This window comes from Hippoglossus hippoglossus, chromosome 8, assembly GCF_009819705.1.
Source record: "Hippoglossus hippoglossus isolate fHipHip1 chromosome 8, fHipHip1.pri, whole genome shotgun sequence".
Taxonomy (NCBI): domain Eukaryota; kingdom Metazoa; phylum Chordata; class Actinopteri; order Pleuronectiformes; family Pleuronectidae; genus Hippoglossus; species Hippoglossus hippoglossus.
The window spans coordinates 9,854,981-9,878,751 of NC_047158.1; the positions used below are offsets into that span (position 1 = coordinate 9,854,981).

Below are 23,771 nucleotides of genomic sequence, written 5' to 3' on the forward strand. Positions count from 1 at the left end.
GGTTACCCCGTCATTAAGATGCTGTGTGACTGCTGCCGTGTGCTCTACATGCAGGCAGACAAAGAACCAGCAGCCAACCTCGGCCATAGTCATGCCCCACTCAGAGAGGAGGGGGAGGAGAGGTCTCTGTCAGAGGCAGCGTATCAGGTCCAATCAGCCACCACAACATGTCAGAGAAGAGTGAAAGACCTGAAATCAGAAGATAAAGCTTTCAATCAAACAGTGGTGACCATATCTGCAGCATCTCGTAGACCCACTTTGTGCCTCTAATGTATTATCAATAAACTAGTCATAGAGCCACACATCAGATTTTCTGAGAGGTGCCTCCCATGAGATCTGCAGGTAAACATGAGGGTTCTTCCAACATTTAGCCATTTGGTTGCAAAATAATAATAAAGATTTTTCACCTGTTTTCAAGCTGCCACTCTCTTGAATACAAAGAACATAAACCTAAAGCAGCAAATCTGCATGTAGTATTTATATAGGATTTATTTTCATATTAAAACAGTATAAGTCGTTTTTTGGGGAGACAGCAGAACAATATTTAAACAAAGCAATGATCTGTTATCATCTTATAAAGTCAGTTTTTCTGGAAACGTGGTTAATGAGAGGTGTGAAACTCGACCACAATGTAAAAAAGTTAAGGGTCAAACAACAAAATTTGCTAGAAGTGTAGTCTGGCGTAAAAGTATGTTTTTGAATGTGTTTTGTCCACTCTTTCATTTATTCAAATCGACAATATGTGTTTGTTTAAATCAGGATGAAGAGTCTGGAGTTGAGAAATTAGTAAGACATTTTTTTTATGCAGAAAGAAGAAGAAGAGTCTTAGCAGATTCTGGAAATCTCTTCACAACTGCAGTGTCAGGTTTCTGAAACATCAGCAGAGGTTTATTTATCAGAAACACAGATGTGCTCTGTGGCTCATGAGACGCAAACTGAGGAAACAGCATCTCATCGGCAGGAAAGATACAAAATCTCATCCCCTCCACGTTCATTCCTCATCCGCTGCTGCTGTGGACGGAGAGAGCATCAGATGCAAAGAGAGGAGGGGGGTGGTAAGGGGAGGGGCAGAGAGAGAAAGAAAGAGAGGGGAAGGGAGGAGGCAGACACTCAGCGGCAGGAGGTTTGTGAAAGCAGCAGCCGGAGGAAGAGGAAGAAGGAAGGAGGAAGGAGGAAGGAGGAATCAGAGCGAGAGAAACAGTGTGGCTGCAGTCAGGAAGGATACACACACAGAGAGAGAGAGGGAGAGGAGGAGATACAGAGAGAGAAGAGAAGGTAAGAAGGGAGACGATGATCATTTCTCCCCACGTTCATCTTTCCGTTGCCAGGGCGAACACAAGGCATCAGCTGCTCTGCTTCTCCACCGTGTTGTCCTTTTATTCCTCCATCTGCCAGCTGACGGCCGGCTGAACGAGGGGCGCGCTGTAGCACTGCAGGGGGATGCAGAGAGATGGAGGAGGAGAGGAAGGGAGGGATGGGAGGGAGGGAGGGCCGGGAATACGCTCCACATACACGGGGAAGTAAGAATAGAGAGACTGGGGAGAAAGATGAGTGGGGATGACATCTGCCTCTGCTCGGCTGTGCAGCAGTGTGTGTGTGTGTGTGTGTGGGGGGGGGGATTTGTGAGGGTGGCGTATGCAGGAGTATGTCAGCTGTCAACACCAGTAGTTTCCCTCCCTGGTGGAGAGGATCTAAGTTTCTGTCTGACCACACCCTCACTCCTGTCAGGTATTGAAATTGGATGATGGTGGTTTTGTGGTTGCATCAGTGTGCAGGTGTGAGGCTGGGAAGTGTGTGTGTGCGTTTGTGTGTGTGTGTGTGTGTGTGTGTGTGTGTGTGTGTGTGTGTGTGTGTGTGTGTGTGTGTGTGTGTGTGTGTGTGTGTGTGTGTGTGTGTGCTGGATGCTGGCCAAACATGCTTAGTCCCATTACTGTCAGTGCAGTGGATTAGCTGTGTTAGTGCAACGTTCATTCTCGAGAAGAGACGCTTGGTGAGACACCGAGCCGTGTGTGCGGACAACACCATAGATGCATCACATCCACCTGTGTGTGTGTGTGTGTGTGTTTGTTGCGGTGCCTGTACATGCATGACAACATGCAACATGCCTTCTGCTCCTGTCATCACTCTCCCCAGTTCTCCACTGTCCTCGGACCGTAGTCGTCCGGTGAAACACTCAACACTCTGACCGTTGACCCTCTGACATTGAGAACAGCTTGACCGAGCATTTGTTGTTTTGGGTGTCTCCATGCCAAGTCGTTTTCAAAGCCTAGCGCACAGTATATTTTCATTAAGAGCTGCTCTGTTGCAGAGCGTGTTTCTAATGATCCCTGAAACCCTCACAGGCGTCACGATAACCACTCCAGATGGCACATTTCGTGTTGTAACACCCTCGCACATTCATATTCCTATCTGGCATATTTTGTTAACACATAAACAATTATCAATAGTGCCACAGCATGACGACCTGCTTGTGTAGCCACACAGTGACACCATCTGATGACAGATGACTATCAGAGAAATGTTCTTTGGTTGTTTTTATCAATGCATTCATATGCTTATCAACGTTTTCAGACCTAAGTGATGAAATTGCTTGATTGTCAGTATCTAAAAACCTCTCTCACGACCATCTCAACTATGCACATAGGTGTTTTCTGATAGGCCTTCTCTTTGCTATAGATTTTTATTTAGCGTTGTAAACTGGCTACAGGATGTGATCTCCGGCTTCTAAACATTAAAGCCTCCAGTTCTTCTGTCTTTGCTCTAAAACTCAGTAAATTACCGATTTTCTATGGTAAAGAAAGACATATTACACACGGCTGTAAGAGATCTCTGGTCTGGAAAATATAACACGTCAATTTTAGGTGGTTGAATGAACTTTTATGTCCATTTTCATAAAATCTGAAATAAAAAAAGATTTCTCTACTGGTTCCCAACAGTTTCTTGCTTCACGTTCTCAACAGCCGTGGAACCCAAGTCTCCCTTCAGCAAATGAATATTCTTGAAATTGTTATTTTGATACAATCAAAGTCAACTATTTGGCTGAATTGGTCAAATTGGTTCAAACTTAAGCATTAGTCACTACTTTCAGCTTCTGTAACATGAGGATTTGAGTTCATATCTTTGACATTTAAAAAACAAGACATTTGAACATTTTTAATGACTTAGAATTTATCTTTTTTCTGCCATTTTTCAAAATATAATAGGAATAATTTTTTAACACAAATAATCAACACATAAATGAACAATGAAACAGCTTCAGAACTGACATCTTTCATTGAAGAATGAGGAAACCCCCCAACCTTCTGAGTGTAACTGTATATAAAGATGGACAATATACGTCTCTACTTTCTCCCACTGTCCATAAAAAAAGCCAAACAGACGCCATGAGGGTTGTTGTTCTGCTGAACCTGCCGACGTCACACCACCTCCAGAGCTGGTGACTGAAAGCATGTGAATAAGAGCCTCTAGTGGAACAAAAGAAGAAGATGAATGGGAAACAGATAGAATGTAACAGAGGAGTGAAAGAAAGGAGAGAGTAGGACGGAGCACAGACAGGATGTCTGATTTGTAAGTTCATTTGAGTTCAAACTGCTTATCTATTTATGGACACATTTATATTCAGTGTTATTTTGTTTCTAGATCTTTTATTTAACACAGGATCATGTTATTAATGCAGTAACATTAATAACTTGTAATGCATTTTAGCCAAATGTGTCTGGATAAATGTTTGATGACGGAGGCTGTTGTCTGATCAGCTGACATCTGAGCTTTTGCTCTGACATCATCATGTTTGTGCAGTCCGCGGCTAAGCTCCTGACTAGATTTGAACCGAAAACATCATTTTTTGCTGGGACAAAATGCAAAAAGTGTGATGTCTAAATCTATTTGTGGATCTGTGACATTTGGTGATTTGATGTTTTTGGAGTGATGGTGATGTGGTGAAGTGAAACAGCAGGAGATCTGTTCAGCCACTAGTGAAGAAGGGATACAAAAAAATCCCCCCTACCTTGCAATGTTACAGAAATTGGATAAATAATTATTGTATCTGCCACCTGATCCTGATCCATGCCAAAATTGAATGGGTTCTTTCCTAACCCATACCTTCCACCGAGGTTCATGATAATCTGTCCAGGAGTTTTTGCGTAATCCTGCTAACAAACAAACTAACTATCAAACAAACAAACGCTGATGAAAACGTTACGTCCTTGTTGGAGCATATTAACTGGATTAATTGTCTATTTAATGACTCAAAGCACAGGTAGTGACGCCTCAAGTGATATTCATGATTCTGTCTTATATTAAACTGTTTTATGTTTATACACAGATTAAAGTCGTAATCTTCACTCATAAATCACGAAAACAAGACCAATGATTATTTTTTCTTTATAAAGATTTTAAGTGTTTGTTTGTAGTTCATCTGAAACGGAGAATATAAAAGATATAATCCACCCCCCCCTCTTCCCTCCATCCCAAATGTCCCATTGGTGTCACTTAGAGGTGCTCCCATAATACCTCTCTCTGATGACCTCACTACATCAAGCAGCTCAGTATATTATGTCATCCTCCCAGGACTGTCACTGAGGAGAAGGAGATGTTACGAATCACACACACTCTGAAAGCTTCCGTTTCTAAACACATACATCTTCTGTTTAATTATTTAGAAGAAAATAAAATCTGGTTGCACTTTTCTGCTAATTAAAGATGAACTCGTTTTTACTCCCTGCTGAATTTTGTTTTTTCAAGATGATTTTGACATCAGTGGTGGGAATGACAAAGTAACTGTTGATGAGGACACGGATGAAGATATTTTTCTAATCGTCTATGACAGGGAGATGAGATGTGTTTGAAACAGACCAGAATCAGAAATTGTTGCAACATATTGCTGAATAGACCGATTTATTCCACAAAATACTTAAAGCATGGTACTTTAATTAGTTTCTAAGACAGAGGGTAATGCATGTTTCTATATCCTGTTACTGAATTGTGATAGATTTACTCATAAACCACCAAAACCACACACTTCCATCTCTCTTCCCTGCATGCTTGTTATTCGACAATGTAATTGTAGATTATTGATACAGATGCATAGTGTATGCAATATGATACTGTGACATAAAAGTGTAGATATTACTGTTTGTCAGTGGTGTCGTGTTAAAGTTAGGGAGGATGTAAATAAATCTAATCCATGGCTACAACCTGAACCACATTTTTCAGCCTATATTTACATTTTTTTCAAACGGGCAACAATGAAAGAAGTTTGCAATGAGCAGTTACTGTTGGCAATGGGACCAGTGGTGTAGTGGTGGCTGGAAAAGTGCGTATACTCTTGATTTATTCCCCCAAATCTTTTTTTAAAGCAGCTGCTCCAGCTAAGGATAAATGTTTTATTCTTATCCTACCCAACCAATCACCACTCCTCATACCTAAACCAATGCTTTGGCTATCTGAGGAACAAAATTGGCTTGCACTACACGACTGAAAGGGAATATTTAGAAGTGGGATACGTGATAATCTTGTATATACACTGCACTATACCACTGAATGTAACTATGGATGAACAGAATAGCTCACGTCATTTCAGTCAGAGGAGACTTACAGGGAGAGAGAGTAAATTGTAATGAAATCAAATTGTGGTAAACAGAGGAATAGACCCCAGCAGGAAGTAGAACACCATGGAAGCAGTTCTTTGAATTAGGAGCTTCAGATCTGAGGGGGATTTCCCCCCGGAGCCTGGAGGAAGTAGGGATGTCCCATGAAGGCTTTTGATTGGGCAGTTGAAGGGAGATGACTGGGTATCCAGGGTTGAGGTGGTGCAGTGAGCACTGTGCTAAATTGACAGCTGAATGACAGGAGGGAGAACATTTTAAACGTTGACAGCTTACGGGTGATTGGCTGAAGGTGTGTATGTCAGGTTGTGATTGTTGAAAAGAGAGAATGAGCTGGTGGAGCCTGGAGATGGCGAGAACTGTGCATGTGACTTATGAGGCAAGAAGACGTCTTCCTGTCTTAACTTTCGCTAAACTTCATAACTGATAAAAAACCTAAAAACATGATGATATAAGGAAGGATCATCTTTTTCCCATCATTTTAAAGATGTTATCAAACTTCATACTTTATTCTTCTGAATCAAAAAGTAAAGCTTATATTAATTCATGGCTGTTAGACAATGAAATATAAGGAATAAATCTCAGCCTAAATTGTAAAAAACGTTGTGCCCTTGTTTTGATGTTCAAAGTGAAGCCCAGTTCATTAAAACCAAATTAACTCTTTGTACTTTACCAAGAAGCCATTAAACTTTTATTTCCCCATTAATTCTTCGAGTCTACAAGTCGTATCAGTCAGAAGATGGTGGGAGGAACTTTGAAAGCATTTCTTGAAAAAAAAGAAATCCTCAGTGAAAAGTGAATATTGATCCAAAGTACAGAATGCAGCTCTTTATTATGAGGTTTTCTTTCCCTCTCTGAGGTAAATATAGTGAGGTTACATGAAGTAAATCCCAGCTGACACACATGAGAACAAAAAGCCTGTCTCTCGTGTGTTGATCCGTCTGATTCTCCTGACAGAACAAAAAAAATTGCCTCCTCCTCATCATCGTCTCCTCATCCTTCTTCCTCTGTAATATCGTCTCTATTCATTATTCACGAGCTCATCACTGTCTCTCTCTGTGTCTCTGCTGAGGTTAATCATATTCTCATTGTGAAACCTAAAGTACAAGGGTATGTTTGTCGGATGAGGCTGAAAGTTGCAGTGTTGCAATAAAGATGCATTATAGTGAGATAAGGGTGACGTCATGTTGGATTCATTGAGAAGATCACATAGTGGAAAAAAACAAGAGCTTGGTTCTTTTGTAGATTAAATAAGTGAAAACAAAAACCACAACAAAGTGAAACAAGATTATTTCCTCCACCAAGGAGGTGATGTTTTCACCACTGTCTGTTGTGTGGTTGTTGGTTTATTTGTTTGCAGAAGATTCTTGAACTGGTTTCCACCAATCTTAGTGGAGAGAAGGGGCCTGGGTCTGAGAAGAACCCATTCAGTGTTGGTGCAGATGCGGATTGAGGGTCGTATCCAGGCATTTATTTCTAACTTTCTTCAACAAGGAGGGATATGTTTTTGTCTGTGTTTGTTTATTTTATTTAGCAGCATTACCCAAATACTGCTGCATGGATAACCACAAAACTTGGTCGATGGATGTGGTATGGGTCAGGAAAGAAGCCATTAAATCTTGGTTTGGATCTGGATCAGGGGGCAGATCCAGGATTTTTTTCATATAGGACATCTTTCACCATTCTTGTTGATTCCTCAGAGAATAATTCATGGATCTTGATTAATGAAATTATGTTTAAGGGACTGACTTCACTAGATCCAAATAAAAATCTGGATCTAGTGAATTTAATTGTGGTTTCATCAGGGGAAGGCCTTGGTGGAGGTATGAGCACTACTGCATGGCATTCTAGTTTTTGTCGTTGATCTCTAATGGCAACAATGATGTGAAGCTGAAAGTTACTTTTAGTTTGGCAGAACTGGTTTTATTTCATTGTAAAAACAGCACAAATGAGGACATTCTGCTTTTTATTCCACCGAATAAAATGTGGTGGATGTAGTGATCATTACGTCCGTCCATCTGTAAATAATCAGTTGCTTTCTGGACCAGAACTTGAAAACCATTTGGACATTTTTTAAACATTAAACTTCACAAATATGTTAATCAGGTTGTTAAGTGGTGAGTAGACATTTTCATTGTATATTTTTTTACTGAATTTCCATGCCAACGAGTTTGAATTGGTCAAACTGAGAGTGGGCTCTCAACGCTGAAGTTTTCACCAATAAGCAGCAGAGAGACACCACACAGCTCCCTGCGTATATAGGGTGGAACTTTGAAGTGATTCTCTGAATTACAGAATCACTTACTACTATATACACTTTATAAAGGCAAACTGAAGTGAATACAACATCATGTGGGTTGTTCTTTTAGTGCTAAAGGACATTTTTTGTAGCTGCCTGATGGATCATCCATCTCTTGGTGACTTCAGCTTGCTTCCTCTTTGTCCTCATTCAACTCTTCACTTACTGCTGGGATCATAGAGGATCATGTTTTCTAGGTTAGACATCCTAAGAATATGATTCTGCCCTGGTAAAGTATTTAACCTTAATCCTATTTAACCATCAAGTTCAGTGTTGAATGTGTATAACACCTGCTCTTCCTGCACAGCTGCTTTCACGTTTGCCCCAAAATGGACATGATATGTATTAACTTTATAACCGTTCTGATGACCCTCTGCCTGTTTGTTGACATCTACCTCCATGCATTAGGGCATGGTCACACAAATGCGAATGCAAAGTAAATATCGGGTGATCAAAGTTCACCAAAGTTGAATTGCAATTTACTTCCGCACAGTAAGCAAATGTTTTATTCGCCCCTCGCTCACGCTGATTGGAAGTGACCAGGAAGAGAACGTTCGCCACTGATGTATTATCGTTTGTGTGACCGGGCCCCTTAGTCTAATACTTGTTTATACAGCTCCCACACTGCTCACTGAAAACCTGACATTTGACTTAGAGCCAACTGCCATGTTCCACACCTTTTCTCAGCCGCCATTTTAATGCTTAGATTGTAACATTGGAAACTGGCTAATGTGTGATGCTAAAAGTTCATTGATGGATTCAGTGTTGCTTCAGTTTGCTTTTGCCTCCTGATGGTGCCAGTGTGGAAAACTGTGCCTTTTGTTTCATGCTTTATCCCCCTTTATTCTCAAAAAACTTCTAACTTGCTGTTACCTGCTGTGCTCAGGTTTTCTGCTGAATCATGTGGGCAAATAGTATAAACTTAACAGCCAGTTTAAAAGGTTGTGATACACCGGTATTTGAGGGTGGACACAGTTAAGCGGCCCTGTACTAAATGATATCCCTATGAATCTTACAAGTACAACACAGACAACTGCACCTATGCCACTGCCAGACAAGTTACACCATCAGGGCTCTGCCCTTTTTCCAAAGAGTCAGAATAAAATTTCTGTCAATATTTCACCAGAGTAAATAGAGGCTTATATAATGCAGTATCTAGATATCACTTTTTTTTAAAGAATGGCCGTAAACCAGACGATATTTACAGACTCACTTATCCCATAAGGCCTGGCTCCACTCAGAAGAGAAAGAGAAGTCAAACAGTCACAGACAACGCTGCTCATCAGTAAATCCAAACGTGAAAAGGCTGATAATCTTTATTGCAACTTTGCTGCACTCTTCTGGCATTTTGTCATTAGACCATAGTGCTACATGATGGAGTCTGTGGTTTATGTTATTGACTCCTGTTTCCAGCGGGAGGAAGTGAGGAGAGTATTGGATGGAGTGACAGGGGTATTGATCGGTAGGGGCTGAGATAATCCAGCAGTCTGTACAGGACTCGTGCTGATTGTACGTGTGAGCCGCTCACAGATCTGTCAGTTAATGTGAATATATATACACAGAGTGGCCACTTTATTAGGTACACCTGTAAAATCTAATGTGAGCCAATGCAACTGCTCTGCCATTACTTCTACCTTTGCAAAAAGTGATGAGGGTCAGTGTCACTGTCATAGAGGTTTTCATTTAACTATGTATTTACTATGGATCCTATAGTTTGCAGTGGTGTTAAAGGGAACTGAACTTTCTAATATTATTAATTTAAAAATATGAGGGGAAGAATATTAGAAACACGTTTCAGTACAATGAATGAGTACAATGATATTGAATTCAGTTCAATTCAATAATAATCTCCCAAGATAATCAAATAGTTTCAATAAAAACTGATCATCGTAAGATTTTCCTGTTGTTCTGGATTACATTTTGTTTTACAAGTAGCAAAGGGTGTGTAAATATAATATTAAAAAATGAAATAAATACATCTTTAACATTTAATTCAGAATATTATGGAGACCTATGATATTTTCTTAGATTTTATTTTAGCAAATTGGGGTGTTTCATCCATTCTGATATCATACATGATACAAGAATGAAACATTTTGCCTTCTATCAGAACTGAATAAGAAAATATAAATTAATTATCAAAATAACTAAATATAGTAAGGTTGATCTTTTGGGTTTGTTTATGCTTCAAATTATTTCTTATTTGTCTAAACTGTATTATGGTTTTTCTCATTTAGCGTAACACTTTAACAACACACCCTGTGTTTACAACATATGTGAGATTCAGACTGTGAATCCTACAGATAAATGAGCAGCTATGTCCTAACAGTGTTCTTTAGCAGCCCCTCTATCATTTAGAGATATGACTTGGTGCTTTGGTTATTTCACACAGGTTTGTACCAGAGTGACCCTCCCTCCTGCTCTCCCCCGACACCAGCACACAGCCTAGTGGGCCTGTTGAGATTAATGGTACCAGCAGTGACTGTTTATCTTAGTAGTGCAGCTCTATAATGCAAGCAGACTTTGTCATATACGCACCTACACATTCATAGATAAGGTCACCTCCCCAACCTGCAAAATGGAAAACACAACCAGGATTTATAGCTCGAGGCACATGGGGGATGATGTACGGCTGTAATTACTGTACATGGGTCTCTGGATGCCTTTAGATCAGTTCATGCTCACACAAACACAAAAAAACTTTTTTTGTGCTGTTTTTGTAAAGAGACAGCCTTTGTTTTAAATCCTGTCGAGAAACAGAAAACGTCAGTGAACATCAGTATTTGATTATAATTTCTCTTTCTCTCTGCCCCAGGTTTCCCCCCCTCACCTCACTGACCCATGAAAGAAGCCATGCCGGTGCTAACAGCAGGAGCAGGTGAGCCGAGTCAGCACAGATGCTCCACACACACTGTCCATACTGCCGGAGGCCCGCTGCGCTCTGTCTGCTCCTGTTAATGTACATGATGATTTTCTTGTTCCCCTCCTCTGTAGGGCTTCACGAAACGCTGGCCCTGCTGACCTCTCAGCTGCGGCCCGATGCCAACCACAAGGAGGACATGGTGTTCCTCAAAGACGTGTTCAGTGAGAGAAGCCTGGGATACCTCATGAAGGTGAGGAAGTCATATTATTATAAGTACTCACTTATAATAATCACTAATATGTATCTGTAGATATCATTTGCATCTTTGCACTGTTTTGATAATCTGGTCGGTTGGTCGTGTTCCTTGAGTGAGTGAAAGGACAGCAACCAGGTCATTCATGTGAACATTTATTTATCTGATGGCAGGTCATCATCACAGCCATTCAAAACTGTGGCTGTACAAATGGCTGTTTCAATACTTTTTAAAACAATTTTTCTGCCCCCTCATTATCATCCTGTTTGGTTTAAGTTGATGCAAGTAAAAGATCTGAGTCAAACAGACGTCTGCAATGAACTTGCACTCAATGCACTGAACTCTGGATAAATTATCCAGAGGGGCTGTGAGGTTCAGGACTTTCACCGGAGTTTCTCCTGCCAGCCCAAAGATGTCAAAAGAGTTTGTGATAAGAGCCGACGCCAGTGTGTGAAATACACGTGCAGAATTGATACATTACCTATTACCTCTGTATGCTGACCCACCCTCCACCTGAACGCTGCAGATATTTCTGTGTTGTTGTGGACATTCCTGTTGCGTTGTTCATATGTGACATAGGCAAAGTAAAGTCCACACCCAATTGTGTGGACAGTTCGTGTATGAAATTGGCTACTGACCCACCTCACCTGACCTCCTCTCTTCAGAGCATATGTGGCGTGTCTCTACCTTATTTCTTTTAATCTTTGAAGACTCTTAAACATCATTATATTGTCATCATCAGTCCTTATGTGTATATTTATTTGTCAGGAAATATAAAACTAAGACATTTTAGAGTAATATAGTCATTTTTCTGGTCTATTCATGTGATGTGGCAACTGGAATTGTGCCAAATGTAAGGTTTATAAATCAAAACAATGGAGCTTTAAAAAACTTAAATGTCTGTGATTGTTACAGCTTAGTAAAAGTAGGAGTTTAACAAGGTTTTAAAAAAGTCACAGATTGTGTAACCTTAAGTATTTTGTTCAGTTGGAAAGCCAACTGTCTGAAGGCTATCAGCAACTATTGGATGGATAACACTGAAAATTGGTTTTCATGAGGTACAGATGATGAATCGATCTAGATTTGGATACAAATGTACATTATTGTTGACGTGAACTTTTTCCAAAACGCTGCACTCCTTTATGAAACCCTCTTTGTTTCTATCACAGATCCATGAGAAGCTGAGACAGTATGAGAGACAGAGTCCGACACCTGTTCTCCACAGTGTTGCTTCTCTGGCAGAGGATGTAAGTTTAACCATCACAACTAAATGCCTAACCCTAACCCTAAACCTAATTCAAACCCTAACCCTAAAGCCAAGTCTTAACCCTCAAAGAAGCCTTTGAAAAAGTGAGGACCAGCCAAAATGTCCTCACTTTCAATAAATTTCTATTTTTAAAATGGTCCTCACAAACATATAAGTACACACACACACACACAGCTTGAATTATATTTCCACTCTCAGCAGTCAGTCACAATGAGTTAGCTCCGACAGAGAAGCAGCGCAGGTATCAAAAGTGAATTTTAATGTCCTCAAAGTGCTGAATCATCCTGATGCTCATCTCAGGAAACTCCACATCCTGCTGCTCTCCTGCTCCCACCAGTTATCAGTGAGGAAACTGCTGACCTCTGCTTCTCGACACTTATCTTCCCCTGCGAGCATGTCTGTGTATCTGTTTGCATTTATTCTCCAGTAAACTGCGGCACTACATTACCGGTATACACATGCACTGGTTCACATGAGGTCAGGGGCCGTGGTTGATGTGCGTGTTGTGATTGGCAGGTGGCGGAGGATCTGCAGGGTGGACCAATGAGCAATGAGGAGAAGGAGCTGCTGCACCTGTTGACGTCACCACATCTGAAGGTAAACACACTGCCACTGGCTTTTTTTTAACCACAAACCTAAAGTGATACTTTGAATGGAGAATTATCAACATTTTAACCAGATTAATGCTGTTTAAAAATGAAAAACTTTAGATTGTTTGGAAAAAAAACAAAAACATTTAGACAACTAAAATGTATGTATTAAAAAAGTTTAATCCTTCATGCAATTATGTAAAATTTCCATACATGTCATTGCTCTCACATAAGAGTGTATATTAATCTCTGAAGCCATTCAGGCTGCCCTGTGTGCTCTCCAGCAGCTCTACGACCACATTGTAATCTCAGCACGTCGCCTTTCTGTCCCACCAGGCTGTTCTCTCAGTGCACGACACTGTGGCTCAGAAGAACTTTGACCCCGTGCTGCCGCCGCTGCCCGATGACTTCGAGGATGAGCTGGAGGAGGAGTCAGTGAAGATTGTCAGACTGGTGAAGAACAAGGAGCCTCTGGTGAGTTGTGACAGAACAACAGGAGTGGAAATGAAAACATAAGAGCCCGCAGGAGAATGGGGCGGAAGAGGGAGGGGACTCTTTTTATTCTTTTCTGCAAATCATTTTATAAATTCGTCTGTTGTTCAGGGAGCCACCATCAGGCGGGATGAAGCCACTGGGGTGGTGATGGTCGCTCGGATCATGAGAGGAGGTGCAGCTGATCGAAGTGGTAAGTTGAGCTTGTTCTGCGGATTTTGGTCTTGGCACATTAATAGACTACCAGAACCTGAAGGCCCCAACCTGGGGACTGGAACACAGACACAAGTGGTGAAATCCATCCCCTTGAAGACGTCTGCTGTGCAACTAGGATGTCACATTTCAAAGGCTCCTTTAAACACTGTCGACAAATGCTTCCTTTCAACCCTGCGAAATTAAGGCCTTCATGGCCCAACCTATCCCAGGGCCCAACCTATCCCAGGATTCAATGGTAAACCTTTTTTCAAAGGAAGCGAAGCAAAGCAAAGCGAAATGACATTAAATGATTGACGCTTCAACTTCTACAAAGTTTTGATGCTTGGGGCATTTAACTTCTCTTCATGTACAACATCAGCTCTGTTGCTAGGCGACAGGAGCTGGTGACACCTATCACGGAAATCCTCTGTAGACCAGACCATCTTATTTTGGTTCTGACTTGGGGGTCTACGCGGCCCATGAAGGAGGCGGTCTAGACGTGGGCCAGGTAGACGGTGGTGTCCGAAGAAGGCAGCCTCTGAATTGAGACACTCACTCTTTGGTTTAGTCTCTCTTCTATTCATTCTTACTTTGTGGTTTACTTTTAAAAGGTTATAACAGTAATGTAATTCAGGCAACATTAGCAGGGCTGCTCACAACTTAATGCAGCCTGTGATGACACAACCACTGCAGCTTTGTTCCTCTGTGTAACCCTTTTTAAGTTTCTCAAATGTGCAAATAATTAGCAATGTTAATGTTGAAAGACGAGTTTTAGTGACTGTTGTTTAAAATTTAAAAGAGCAAAAGTGTCGGGATGACAAGCAGAAATGTTCATGGATGGATACGAGCCAGGACACTGCAGTGATGTAGCACAGCCCTGAGGCAAACTGAGCCACTGTGACTCCCTGGGAGGCTGCTGGCTTTTACAGCAGTGTGACGGCATTTGTCTTCTTGCAACCGGAGAAAATGAGGGAAACTGTTTCATGAAATATGTGCACAGGGCAACTAATCAAAACCGGATTCTCTGATGAGGTGAGATCAAGGCCTCAGCGTGAGACGAATCGCACGACTGCTGCTGAAACCTAAAGCTCCTCACGAGTCCCCAGAGACTCAATCACACAATATAGACTCAGCAATGATCCTTTCATGGGCGTTGCCATGGAAATATCAGCCACATGCAGGTGTGTGTGTGTGTGTATCTGTGTTAGTTGGCATTAGACACATGCATGCTGGGAAACTAAACCAATCGGTGTCCTCATCTATTAATCATTAATACCCTCCTCTGTTTTCTTGTGTCAGCGATGGGAAAGCTCTCGTCAGTGTGGAGACGGATTTCAGAAGTAGCCTCTGGCCTCTGTGCATGTCTCCTAGATGCAGACATTATATGATTGCACCATAGTGTGTCTTCGATCCTGAGGGAGAAGAATACTGATGTTACTCCTTTCAGCGTCTGGTTTCATTGTTGTGGCTGCAGCAGGAAAGATCAGAGCTGAGGATGGAGGCAGCCTCTATCAGTGGATCTGACAACAGCACTATGATACGGCTGATAAACTCCAAAGACCTGGAAAACGCAGTGACGCCTCCGTGGTCGTCATCGATGTTTCTGTTCTGTTCGTCTTCATCTCGTCTCCCCTCCCCCCAGGTTTGGTCCATGTCGGAGATGAACTCAGGGAGGTCAACGGAGTCTCTGTGATCCACAAGAGACCTGACGAGATCAGCCAGCTGCTGGTAAGACAGAATCACTGTACACTGCAGAATTAAAGCCAGACTGATGTTTGAGGAATACACAAGTACGATATACATGTCAAACCTCCATTAATATCTAAGCTGCCCTCATTAGTCATCCATTTAAAGTCCATTTTAGAGAGATGAGTCTGCACTCACAATCTTCCCTCTGTCTCGTCTATTTGTGATCTAGTCCCAGTCCCAGGGCTCCATCACTCTCAAGATAATCCCTGCCATTAAGGAAGAGGATAGACTGAAGGAGAGCAAGGTGAGACAAAGCTGGAGTCACTGTGCATGAATTTAGTTTTTACACTTTTCTTACACAGTTTGAAGGGAAACAACAGACTCATTATTAGGTTTATGCTGATGTCTAGTGGGACAGATGAACAGCTTCATCCGTGTTTCTTCAATAATAAATAGGTACACAAGGTGCTTTTCCCCCCACAATTCTCACAAAGCCTTTACTTTTGCGTCCAGGTTTATATGAGAGCCTTGTTTGACTACATCCCGCTGGAGGACAAGGCCACGCCCTGCCAAGAGGCGGGACTTCCCTTCAAACGAGGAGACATCCTGCAGGTCGTGACGCAGGACGACCCCACGTGGTGGCAGGCCAAACGTGTGGGAGACAGCAACCTGCGGGCCGGACTCGTCCCCTCCAAACAGTTCCAGGAGAGGTGATGTCAAATCATGTACAAATGTTCTCTCTATGATGTGAACTGGTGAAACGATTCACAGACACACGGCTGATATGTATTTTATCCAGCCATTTGTAATCCTTTAAATCCACATTCATGTGTTCCACATTGAGGGGTCAACTATGATTAGATGGAGCATCAAAGCAGTGAGTGTGTGTGTTTGGGGGAAAAACAAATCGAATCACAGCCTTGAATAGGCACATGCTGATACCACAAGTGTCATAATCTGTCAGTAAGATGATCTGAGCAGGCTGATGGATCCCTGCCAAACACTGCAGCTTCTGTTGGATTAATGTCCACAGCTGGAACACAGAGAGAGACACAGGTCAGAGGGTTAGCTCTGTGAAGCCTAAACCGAGAGTTTGTCGGTTAAATTCAAATTTTAAGTGGAATAACAAAGATCTGCTGATACTGTGGGTTCCTGCTGCACCCTGATTGACAAACATGTCTTTAAATGCACTGAACAAATAATTATTATTGTCAAAGCGCAGCAAAATGACCACATGTCTGTACTCAGGGGGCCAAGTATCCTATAATCCATCCGGGTGTGTTGTATGTGCTTCTGCGTGCCTGTCATGTTTGAATCTTTATTCTGCCTGTCTGACATTTCCTCTGAACCTTCCGCTCACTGATGATTCTCTCCCTGCCTCCGTCCTCTCTCGCTCTTTGTTCTGCTGCACATTCCCCCAGGCGGCTGGCCTACAGGATGAAAATGGGCACACTCCCGAATCCAAAATCCCCTAAAAAGCCCGTCTGTAAGTTTTTTGCTCCCCATGATTCCTCTGCACCATTTCATAATTACAGTTGACCACCTGCAGCATCGCTCACTGTCACTTCTCCTTTCTCTACTTGGGCACGCAGTCAGTGTCATTACAGGACAATATTTCCTCCTCTGGATAAATGCAGCAGTGTTTTCATTGACATTTATTGACCTTTTTCGAGGGTAATTGGCATTCTCAGAGGCATTAGTATCCATTGTCCGTCCTCTCCGTGCTGCTCTGCCGACATGTTTTTAAAAAGGATGGGGGGGAGATGGAGGAGCACAGAGATGGAGGGAGGGATCATAGATATGAATTAATCTCTCTCATGTTTTGCTCCATCTGGTCAGCGAGCGAGCTGTGAGTTCGGATTAAGTAGATCAGACAGCGTTACATCAGGCACCAGCTGAGGGGAAAAAAAGCCTCAACAATACATTGCGCTTCTCACTTTCTCATTTGAAGCTATAGAGGTGGTGCTTAAACAGACAGGTGAGCGTGTAATATGAGTGGTGGCTCTTCGTGGCGCATAAGCTGCAGGCGATCCGATTAGGCCTGAGCCACGGGGAGACAACAACAGCTTAGCAATATGGCAGCTAGTCGTGCTCCGCCACGCAGCAGCGAGCCTGCGAGGACTCTTCTGCCTCAACCTCCCTCCGTGCTCCTCCAGCTCTCTGATTAATTCCCCTAAATCCCAGCGGGGGCCTGTAAATGTGGGTCTCCCCCTGTCTCATCAGTGACGTCACCCTGACAACTGCACACACGATTTTTATATTTAGAGTCTATAAATCCTCACATGACGTGCTGTCAGAACATTTCCAGAAATGTCTTTTACACAGAGCTGCTGCCCATTTATCTACTGTGATGATAATGTTTTACACTTTCCTCTTCCCTGATGCAAACTGTCAGACGACCAAGGATGTGATAAAGGTGGGTACATGTGCAGCCACGAACATGATTCATCCAGTAAATGCATACAAAGAAAGATACACGCACAAAATGCACACAACAGAAAAATGTGTGTGTGTGTGTGTGTGTGTGTGTGTGTGTGTGTGTGTGTGTGTGTGTGTGTGTGTGTGTGTGTGTGTGTGTGTGTGTGTGTGTGTGTGTGTGTGTGTGTGTGTGTGTGTGTGTGTGTGCGTGTGTGTGTGCGTGCGAGCTTGCATGTGTGCTTGTGTGTGCATTTGGGATTTCTACTGCTTCCAGCTTAATTCCTCCCCTCCTGCTTCTGGTGTACCAGACCAGAATAGATACTTTGCATTGTACACGTGTGTGTGTGTGTGTGTGTGTGTGTGTGTGTGTGTCTGTGTGTGTGTGTGTGTGTGTGTGTGTGTGTGTGTGTGTGTGTGTGTGCGTGTGTGTGTGTGTGTGCGTGCGTGCAAGCAGAACAGCATCCGTGGAGACTACAGTCCAACCAAAAAGAGGCTGTTAAAGAGAACAATAGTTCCTTTTGTGTTCTGCGTCATCCTCCGTCCCTGATATTATGTGTGTTCCGTTTTTCACTAGACTGCATCATCAGACCCTATTTCAATGTTTTATTCGGATTCTGTGCTGTAAACCATCCTTTTTCTAAAATCATTACATATCATCATGTTCTACTTTTGTTGTGGACTTATGGATTTGTAGGTTTGTGTATTTGAGGCAGTTTCTGTCTCAGCTGTGCAACAATGGGGAGAAAAGACTTGTGTGTGGGTCACAGGGACTTCACAGCTGGCTCCTTTTCAAAAGGAGAGCCTCCTCTGTTCCTCTCCTCTCCTCTCCTCTCCTCTCCTCTCCTCTCCTCTCCGTTAGTGGCTGTTGCCTCCAACAGCATTCCATCATTAACTCTTGGCTGCCTCCCGCTGTCTGCCTGCCTGCTGCCTGTCGGCCCCGCCTGCCCTCTCCAGAGCCCACGGCCCTCCTGCCCTCCTGCCCTCCCCACTCTTTAACTCTTCCAGGTCTCTTACCCTGTGCTTACCCCCTCTTTTCCTTGCTTGCCTCCCTACAGAGGACTGTGACTGTGAGGGCTATTTCAATGGACAGTACATAGGTGAGAGCGTGAACGTCTTTCCCCACCTCCTTCTCCCTATCTGCTCTTTGCCTGTTGCAGCCTGGCTGTGCGCTGGTTCCCTGGATGCTTCGGGCTGGGGGTCACACTGATTGCTTGTTGAGTTGACCCGTGCGGGGCCCGGGGTTGAGGGACAAGAGGAGGGGTGAAGGTTTTGAAGGGTAAAGAGATGGGATCAAAATCAATGCCAAGGGGGGGGAATCTGAGTCACGGATGATGATTCACAATTTTTTGGGCACCAAGAGAAGGGAGGTAGATGAATTTGTAGAAAACATGAAAGAATTTTCGTGTAGAAAAATCATCGAGGAAGTATCGTGTCAGCCTGAATAGTTTTCAGAGAGTTTAAGGATGTGTCAAAGTCTGACATTTAAGTGTTTCCAGTGAGTAATGCATTCGTATTCCAATTCCCCTATTCCTAATTTATAACCAAATGAGTTCTTTACAGGAATAAAGAACCAAATGATGCTGCTGTAACCAGTGGTAGAGGAAATATTCAGATTCTTTACTCACCAGAAGTAAAATACCAATACAGTAATTTAAAAATACTATCTTTTGAGTAAAAGTCCTGCGTGAAATAAGTAAAATTAATAGTACATGGCTATTAGGAGCAGAATGGAATGAAAGTACTGGTTTGGGTCCTCTGACCGATGTATGTATTAACTATGTATTAATAAAAAAGCAACCATGTGTCACTGTTGTAGCTGCTGGAGGTGGAGCTAGTTTTACTTTATAAACAGGAACAGTAGTCACTATTTGGTGGAACTGTTAACTTCTCAAATATCCTGTGACCTTTACTACACACTGCTGTTTGTCAAAGGTCAGAGGTCAAACATTTTAGAAAACAACTGGTTTTATATTGAAAAGATAATATTATTTATGTGAAATCTTCATCGTAAAACTAAAGGTGTCACATAAATGTAATTGAGTATAAAGTTGAATACCTTTTGAAATGCCGTGGAGTGAAAGTATAAGGTAGATCAATATAGAAATATTTACAATAATACTTCATTACAGTAAAATGTTGTTTGCCTTTGAATAAGTAGCCAGGAAAATTAGTTTTGAAGTAATAAGCTTTTCTGACTTCAAATTGGAGAGGGTGGAATACGGTAGTCCCCTTTATCCTCAACCCCTCACCAGCCTTCCAATGACCTCCCCTCCCTCGTCCTTCTTCAGCCCAACCTGACCCCTCTATGCTCCCCCACATCCTGCGAGCTGCTGGAATGACGATGAGTACAAGGAGCGATCTGACCGCAGCGGAGAGCTTAACAGCACCTCCTCACTGTAACACACAACACCCTTTAAAACAAACAGTATTTGTGCTTTCCCTTTGCTTGGAGCTGTTAAAACATCCCTCCACCCACCTCCTCCATCCAGCAGTGTTTGGATCCTCCCTAACTTGCCTCCCTCCCGTCCCGCATCTAACTAACTGCCCCCTGCTGCTGTGGCCAGTGCACTGCTTCCTCCTTTTCTTGAAAATGCCCCCTCCTCCTCCTCACACCCTGCTGCGTTGGACGCATTGCACACTCAACAGGCACGTTTGCTGCTCGTTCACCCTGTGTGGAGGTGTGAGGCTGGGTTGTGTGATGCTCTAACGCCAGTTATAGTCTCTCCTAAGTGTAAAGCAGTGGCGCCCTCCTGTGGCCAGGTGTTTTCCTGGGAATTTTATTCAGGTACAGTGCCCGGCTCATTCCTGCAGGTATACACCACTGACAGGGGGAGGGTACAGACAGTCCTGGTCATGGGAGACCCTCATTCACAGCCACTCTCTGTCATCGGTGTGGCGTTTCCCAGGGCCAGGCTGTCCTGTCTGTCCTGCCTCAGCACTGTAGCCTCGTTGAAAGACGCATGCCTTGGAACATGTTGGAAAATCATGTCTGTCTTGGGTCACACAAATATTTCATTCAGATGAAAGAATCATTACTTTAAAAATAATTAAAGAAAAGTTTGCTTACAAGGCGTTAACTGTGCTTAGCTGCATGCAATGTTTAGTTGAAGCATGGTGAATAATTGTCTAAAAGTTCAGTAAATATCTCACACGATCAAGTATTTACACGTCAAATAAGAGGGAGCTATTTTTAACCTCGTGCAGTGTTTACAGAGGTTTTTAATGCATGCTTGTCAAAGGGTTGGTCTTGACTATATTCAAACAATGTTTGCTCACTGCACTTCATGCAAAAATGCACCATACCTGCATCATGGAAGTGAACAGTGTCCTCATATGTAATCATAAGATTATAAATAATTTTATGGCTCATGTCACCTGACCCGAGACCTTTTGTTGTCTGTTCTTTCTCCCCTCGTGTGTGTGGCCTCGCTGTAGCTGGTTTACGGAGGAGTTTCAGGCTGAGTCGTAAAGACCGACAAGGATCCTCAGGAGAGGGCTCTGATCCCGGAGACTCTGACTACCTGACCTATGAGGAGGTCACCCGCTACCTGCAGAGGCCCAATGAGAGGCCTCGTCTGGTGGTTCTGATCGGTGAGACTGAGCCACTAACTGGCACTAATGTTCTTCTGTGATGATAGTGACATCTACAGGATTAAAGCATGTACTACAACAAACTAATTTGACATGACGCATGGTATGAAGACAACAAACAGCCTTACCATTGATAGTTACTTTACAACCCCAAACACATGACTTCTCAGTTGCTAGCGTCCTCCATTTTCATAATAAATAACATAACATCACTGACTTACTCTGCTGATGAATGTACGAGAGGGCCTGTAATTGGTCAAGCTGACAGTGAAGAGATCTGCTGGATCAAGAGACAAACCTCTTCAAACGGTCTGACGTACTTCTACAGGTCATTACAGGTTGAATACGAACTTCCCCCCTCGTTACAATTTCGAATATAAGGTCCTAATAATAAACAGATTTACCCTTCATGATTAAATTGTTTTTCTCTAAAAATAAACACCCAATCTGCATCCATAGGTTCTCTTGGAGCACGAATCAATGAGCTCAAACAGCGAGTGATTGCTGAAAACCCACATCGTTATGCTGTGGCTGTACCGCGTGAGTAGCTCACACCATTCATACATCTCTAAATATAACCAATATTATTGTGCAGTGACCTCACATACATGAAAAATTCTTCTTATGTTTCCGTAGATACCACAAGGCCCAAGAAACCCCACGAGAAGGAGGGGGTGGAGTACCACTTTGTCACAAAGCAGCAATTTGATGCAGATGCTTTGAACAACAAGTACGTTGACACGCATGTTGGTTTTTGTGTGAATGGAGGATTTGTTTCCTTCTGAAGTTTGGTTTCTCCTTTAGGTTCATAGAGCACGGTGAATACAAGGAGAACCAGTATGGCACCAGTATAGAGGCGATCCGCTCTGTACAGGCCAAGAATAAGATGTGCGTAGTGGACGTGCAGCCTGAGGTAAGAGTCAAGTTACAACCACCGAACCCATCGTCCAAATGTATCACAGTCCACTATCATAACACAGTCACTTCAGATCTGTTCATTATGCAGAGTCTGACATATCACTGTTGGCCCCTGTTTGGCTCTTATGCTCTGTGTAAATGCATCACCACTCCAGGCGCTGAGGAGGCTGCGGACAGCGGAGTTCAAGCCTTATGTCATATTCGTCAAACCTCGTGTTCCAGAGAGCAGGCGACGCCGCAGTGCTACCACCTCGCCAGGAGGGGGAGACCATGGTCGCGTTACAGTGAGTCCTGCATTCTCTTAGATGCATCTCAATCGAAAACTAATTCAGTCCTTTGATAAATGCTCCTTTCATGAAGGTTGTGAAGCAGTTTTTTTTTTGTGATGATTTTGGAAGCAACATGATGAACTTTGTGCTGTTGAACTAGAGTATTATACTGAGATGTGGTTCTGTTGGCCTTCCTCTGTCAATAACACACATTCATATGATGTAAAAGAGTTTAACTGACTCTATCCTGAAGGTTGGATTTATTGCCGTCCAATACAACATTGGACAGCATTAGTTTTAGCGGTAGGCCTATACCTAATATTTGATGTGGGTCACAAACGTTACTGTTTGTTCTGGTTTGCAGCCTGAATATTTATAATACAAGATATAATAGAGACATTGACATATTTGACGGTAAACCGTGGGATTATTCGTTGTGTATAAAGTGTTAAGACTCAGTCGTCAGGACACACTAAGCAATTTTTCAACATCATGGCCAAACAGAACATTTTCACAGGCCACATTGTTCATATTCATTCAGGAGTTGCAAATCACATCGGTGGGATAAAATCAAAACTAGTCAAGGACTCAGGTCGAAGGACAAGGCCCTGCAGGTTCTGTCTTCAGACAATGCTCTGTCTATATCAAACACATCATTTTCTTTTTAACAACAGGATGAAGACCTGCAGGAGATGCGTCAGTCTGCCATTCAGATCGATCAGCAGTATGGACACCTGGTGGACCGGGTCCTCATCAAGGAGGACTCAGCCAGTGCCTGTGCAGAACTCCGAGGTATTTTGGAGAGGCTGGAGCGAGAATCCTTCTGGGTGCCTCTCAACTGGGTGCGGACCTAAACCTCACTCTTCCCCCTGAATCTTCTAGAAGAACTTCACAGCCCGCCCACCCAAATCCTCTTCTCCTAATGACCTAATTCCCCTCAAAGGCCCTGTGGCCAGTCTGGTAGTCTGCTGGACTCCCTCAGCACTGGTCAAACAGCCACTACTGAGGCTCCAAATGATATTAGAGGAAGACCTCGCAGCAGATGGACAACTCCTCTTGGTCAAAGGCCAGTTTATCGTATGAAAATCTGTCTTTTCCATCACAATCGCCCCTTTCCCATGCTATTTATTCAAGTTTGCTTTGAATTTATTTGACGACAGGGAACAGAAGCAGAAGTGTTTTATTCCTCCCACTGTCACTTCCTCAAGCTGCATTGTTTACTGGAGCGTGTCAGGTTTGGGATCCCACTCACAGGATTGCTCAGTCAGTCAGCTTTATCATGACTCCTGTTGGAGTACATTTAGTAGCATGTTTTTTATTC

General features: G+C 42.8%; 1 protein-coding gene across 4 annotated transcripts; it reads left to right on the forward strand.

Moving 5' to 3' along the window:
• Window positions 1-1,091: 1,091 nt before the first annotated feature.
• mpp3a (membrane protein, palmitoylated 3a (MAGUK p55 subfamily member 3)) lies at window positions 1,092-23,468 on the forward strand. 4 transcript variants are annotated; one of them, XM_034593565.1, is made up of 20 exons: window positions 1,092-1,275; window positions 10,721-10,783; window positions 10,900-11,018; window positions 12,191-12,268; window positions 12,805-12,885; window positions 13,215-13,352; window positions 13,482-13,563; window positions 15,208-15,293; window positions 15,484-15,558; window positions 15,768-15,964; window positions 16,676-16,740; window positions 17,650-17,670; window positions 18,728-18,769; window positions 20,392-20,457; window positions 21,108-21,263; window positions 21,723-21,803; window positions 21,900-21,993; window positions 22,068-22,176; window positions 22,337-22,465; window positions 23,125-23,468. In XM_034593565.1, exons 2-20 carry the CDS (start codon window positions 10,747-10,749, stop codon window positions 23,302-23,304), a joined length of 1,836 nt encoding a protein of 611 aa, XP_034449456.1. In that variant the 5' UTR covers window positions 1,092-1,275; window positions 10,721-10,746; the 3' UTR covers window positions 23,305-23,468. The 4 variants fall into 4 exon arrangements, with proteins under 4 accessions (XP_034449456.1, XP_034449458.1, XP_034449459.1 ...); XM_034593566.1 differs by lacking the exon at window positions 1,092-1,275 and adding an exon at window positions 1,707-1,728 and having other exon boundaries at window positions 23,125-23,304; XM_034593567.1 differs by lacking the exon at window positions 20,392-20,457.
• Window positions 23,469-23,771: the final 303 nt, after the last annotated feature.

Excerpts from the sequence above, each read along its gene's own strand:
- mpp3a (XM_034593565.1), top strand. The coding sequence starts at position 10,747 with ATGAAAGAAGCCATGCCGGTGCTAACAGCAGGAGCAG. Across the intron at positions 12,886-13,214 it reads TGACGTCACCACATCTGAAG|GCTGTTCTCTCAGTGCACGA; the intron begins GTAAACACACTG and ends CTGTCCCACCAG. Across the intron at positions 20,458-21,107 it reads TTCCTGGGAATTTTATTCAG|CTGGTTTACGGAGGAGTTTC; the intron begins GTACAGTGCCCG and ends GCCTCGCTGTAG.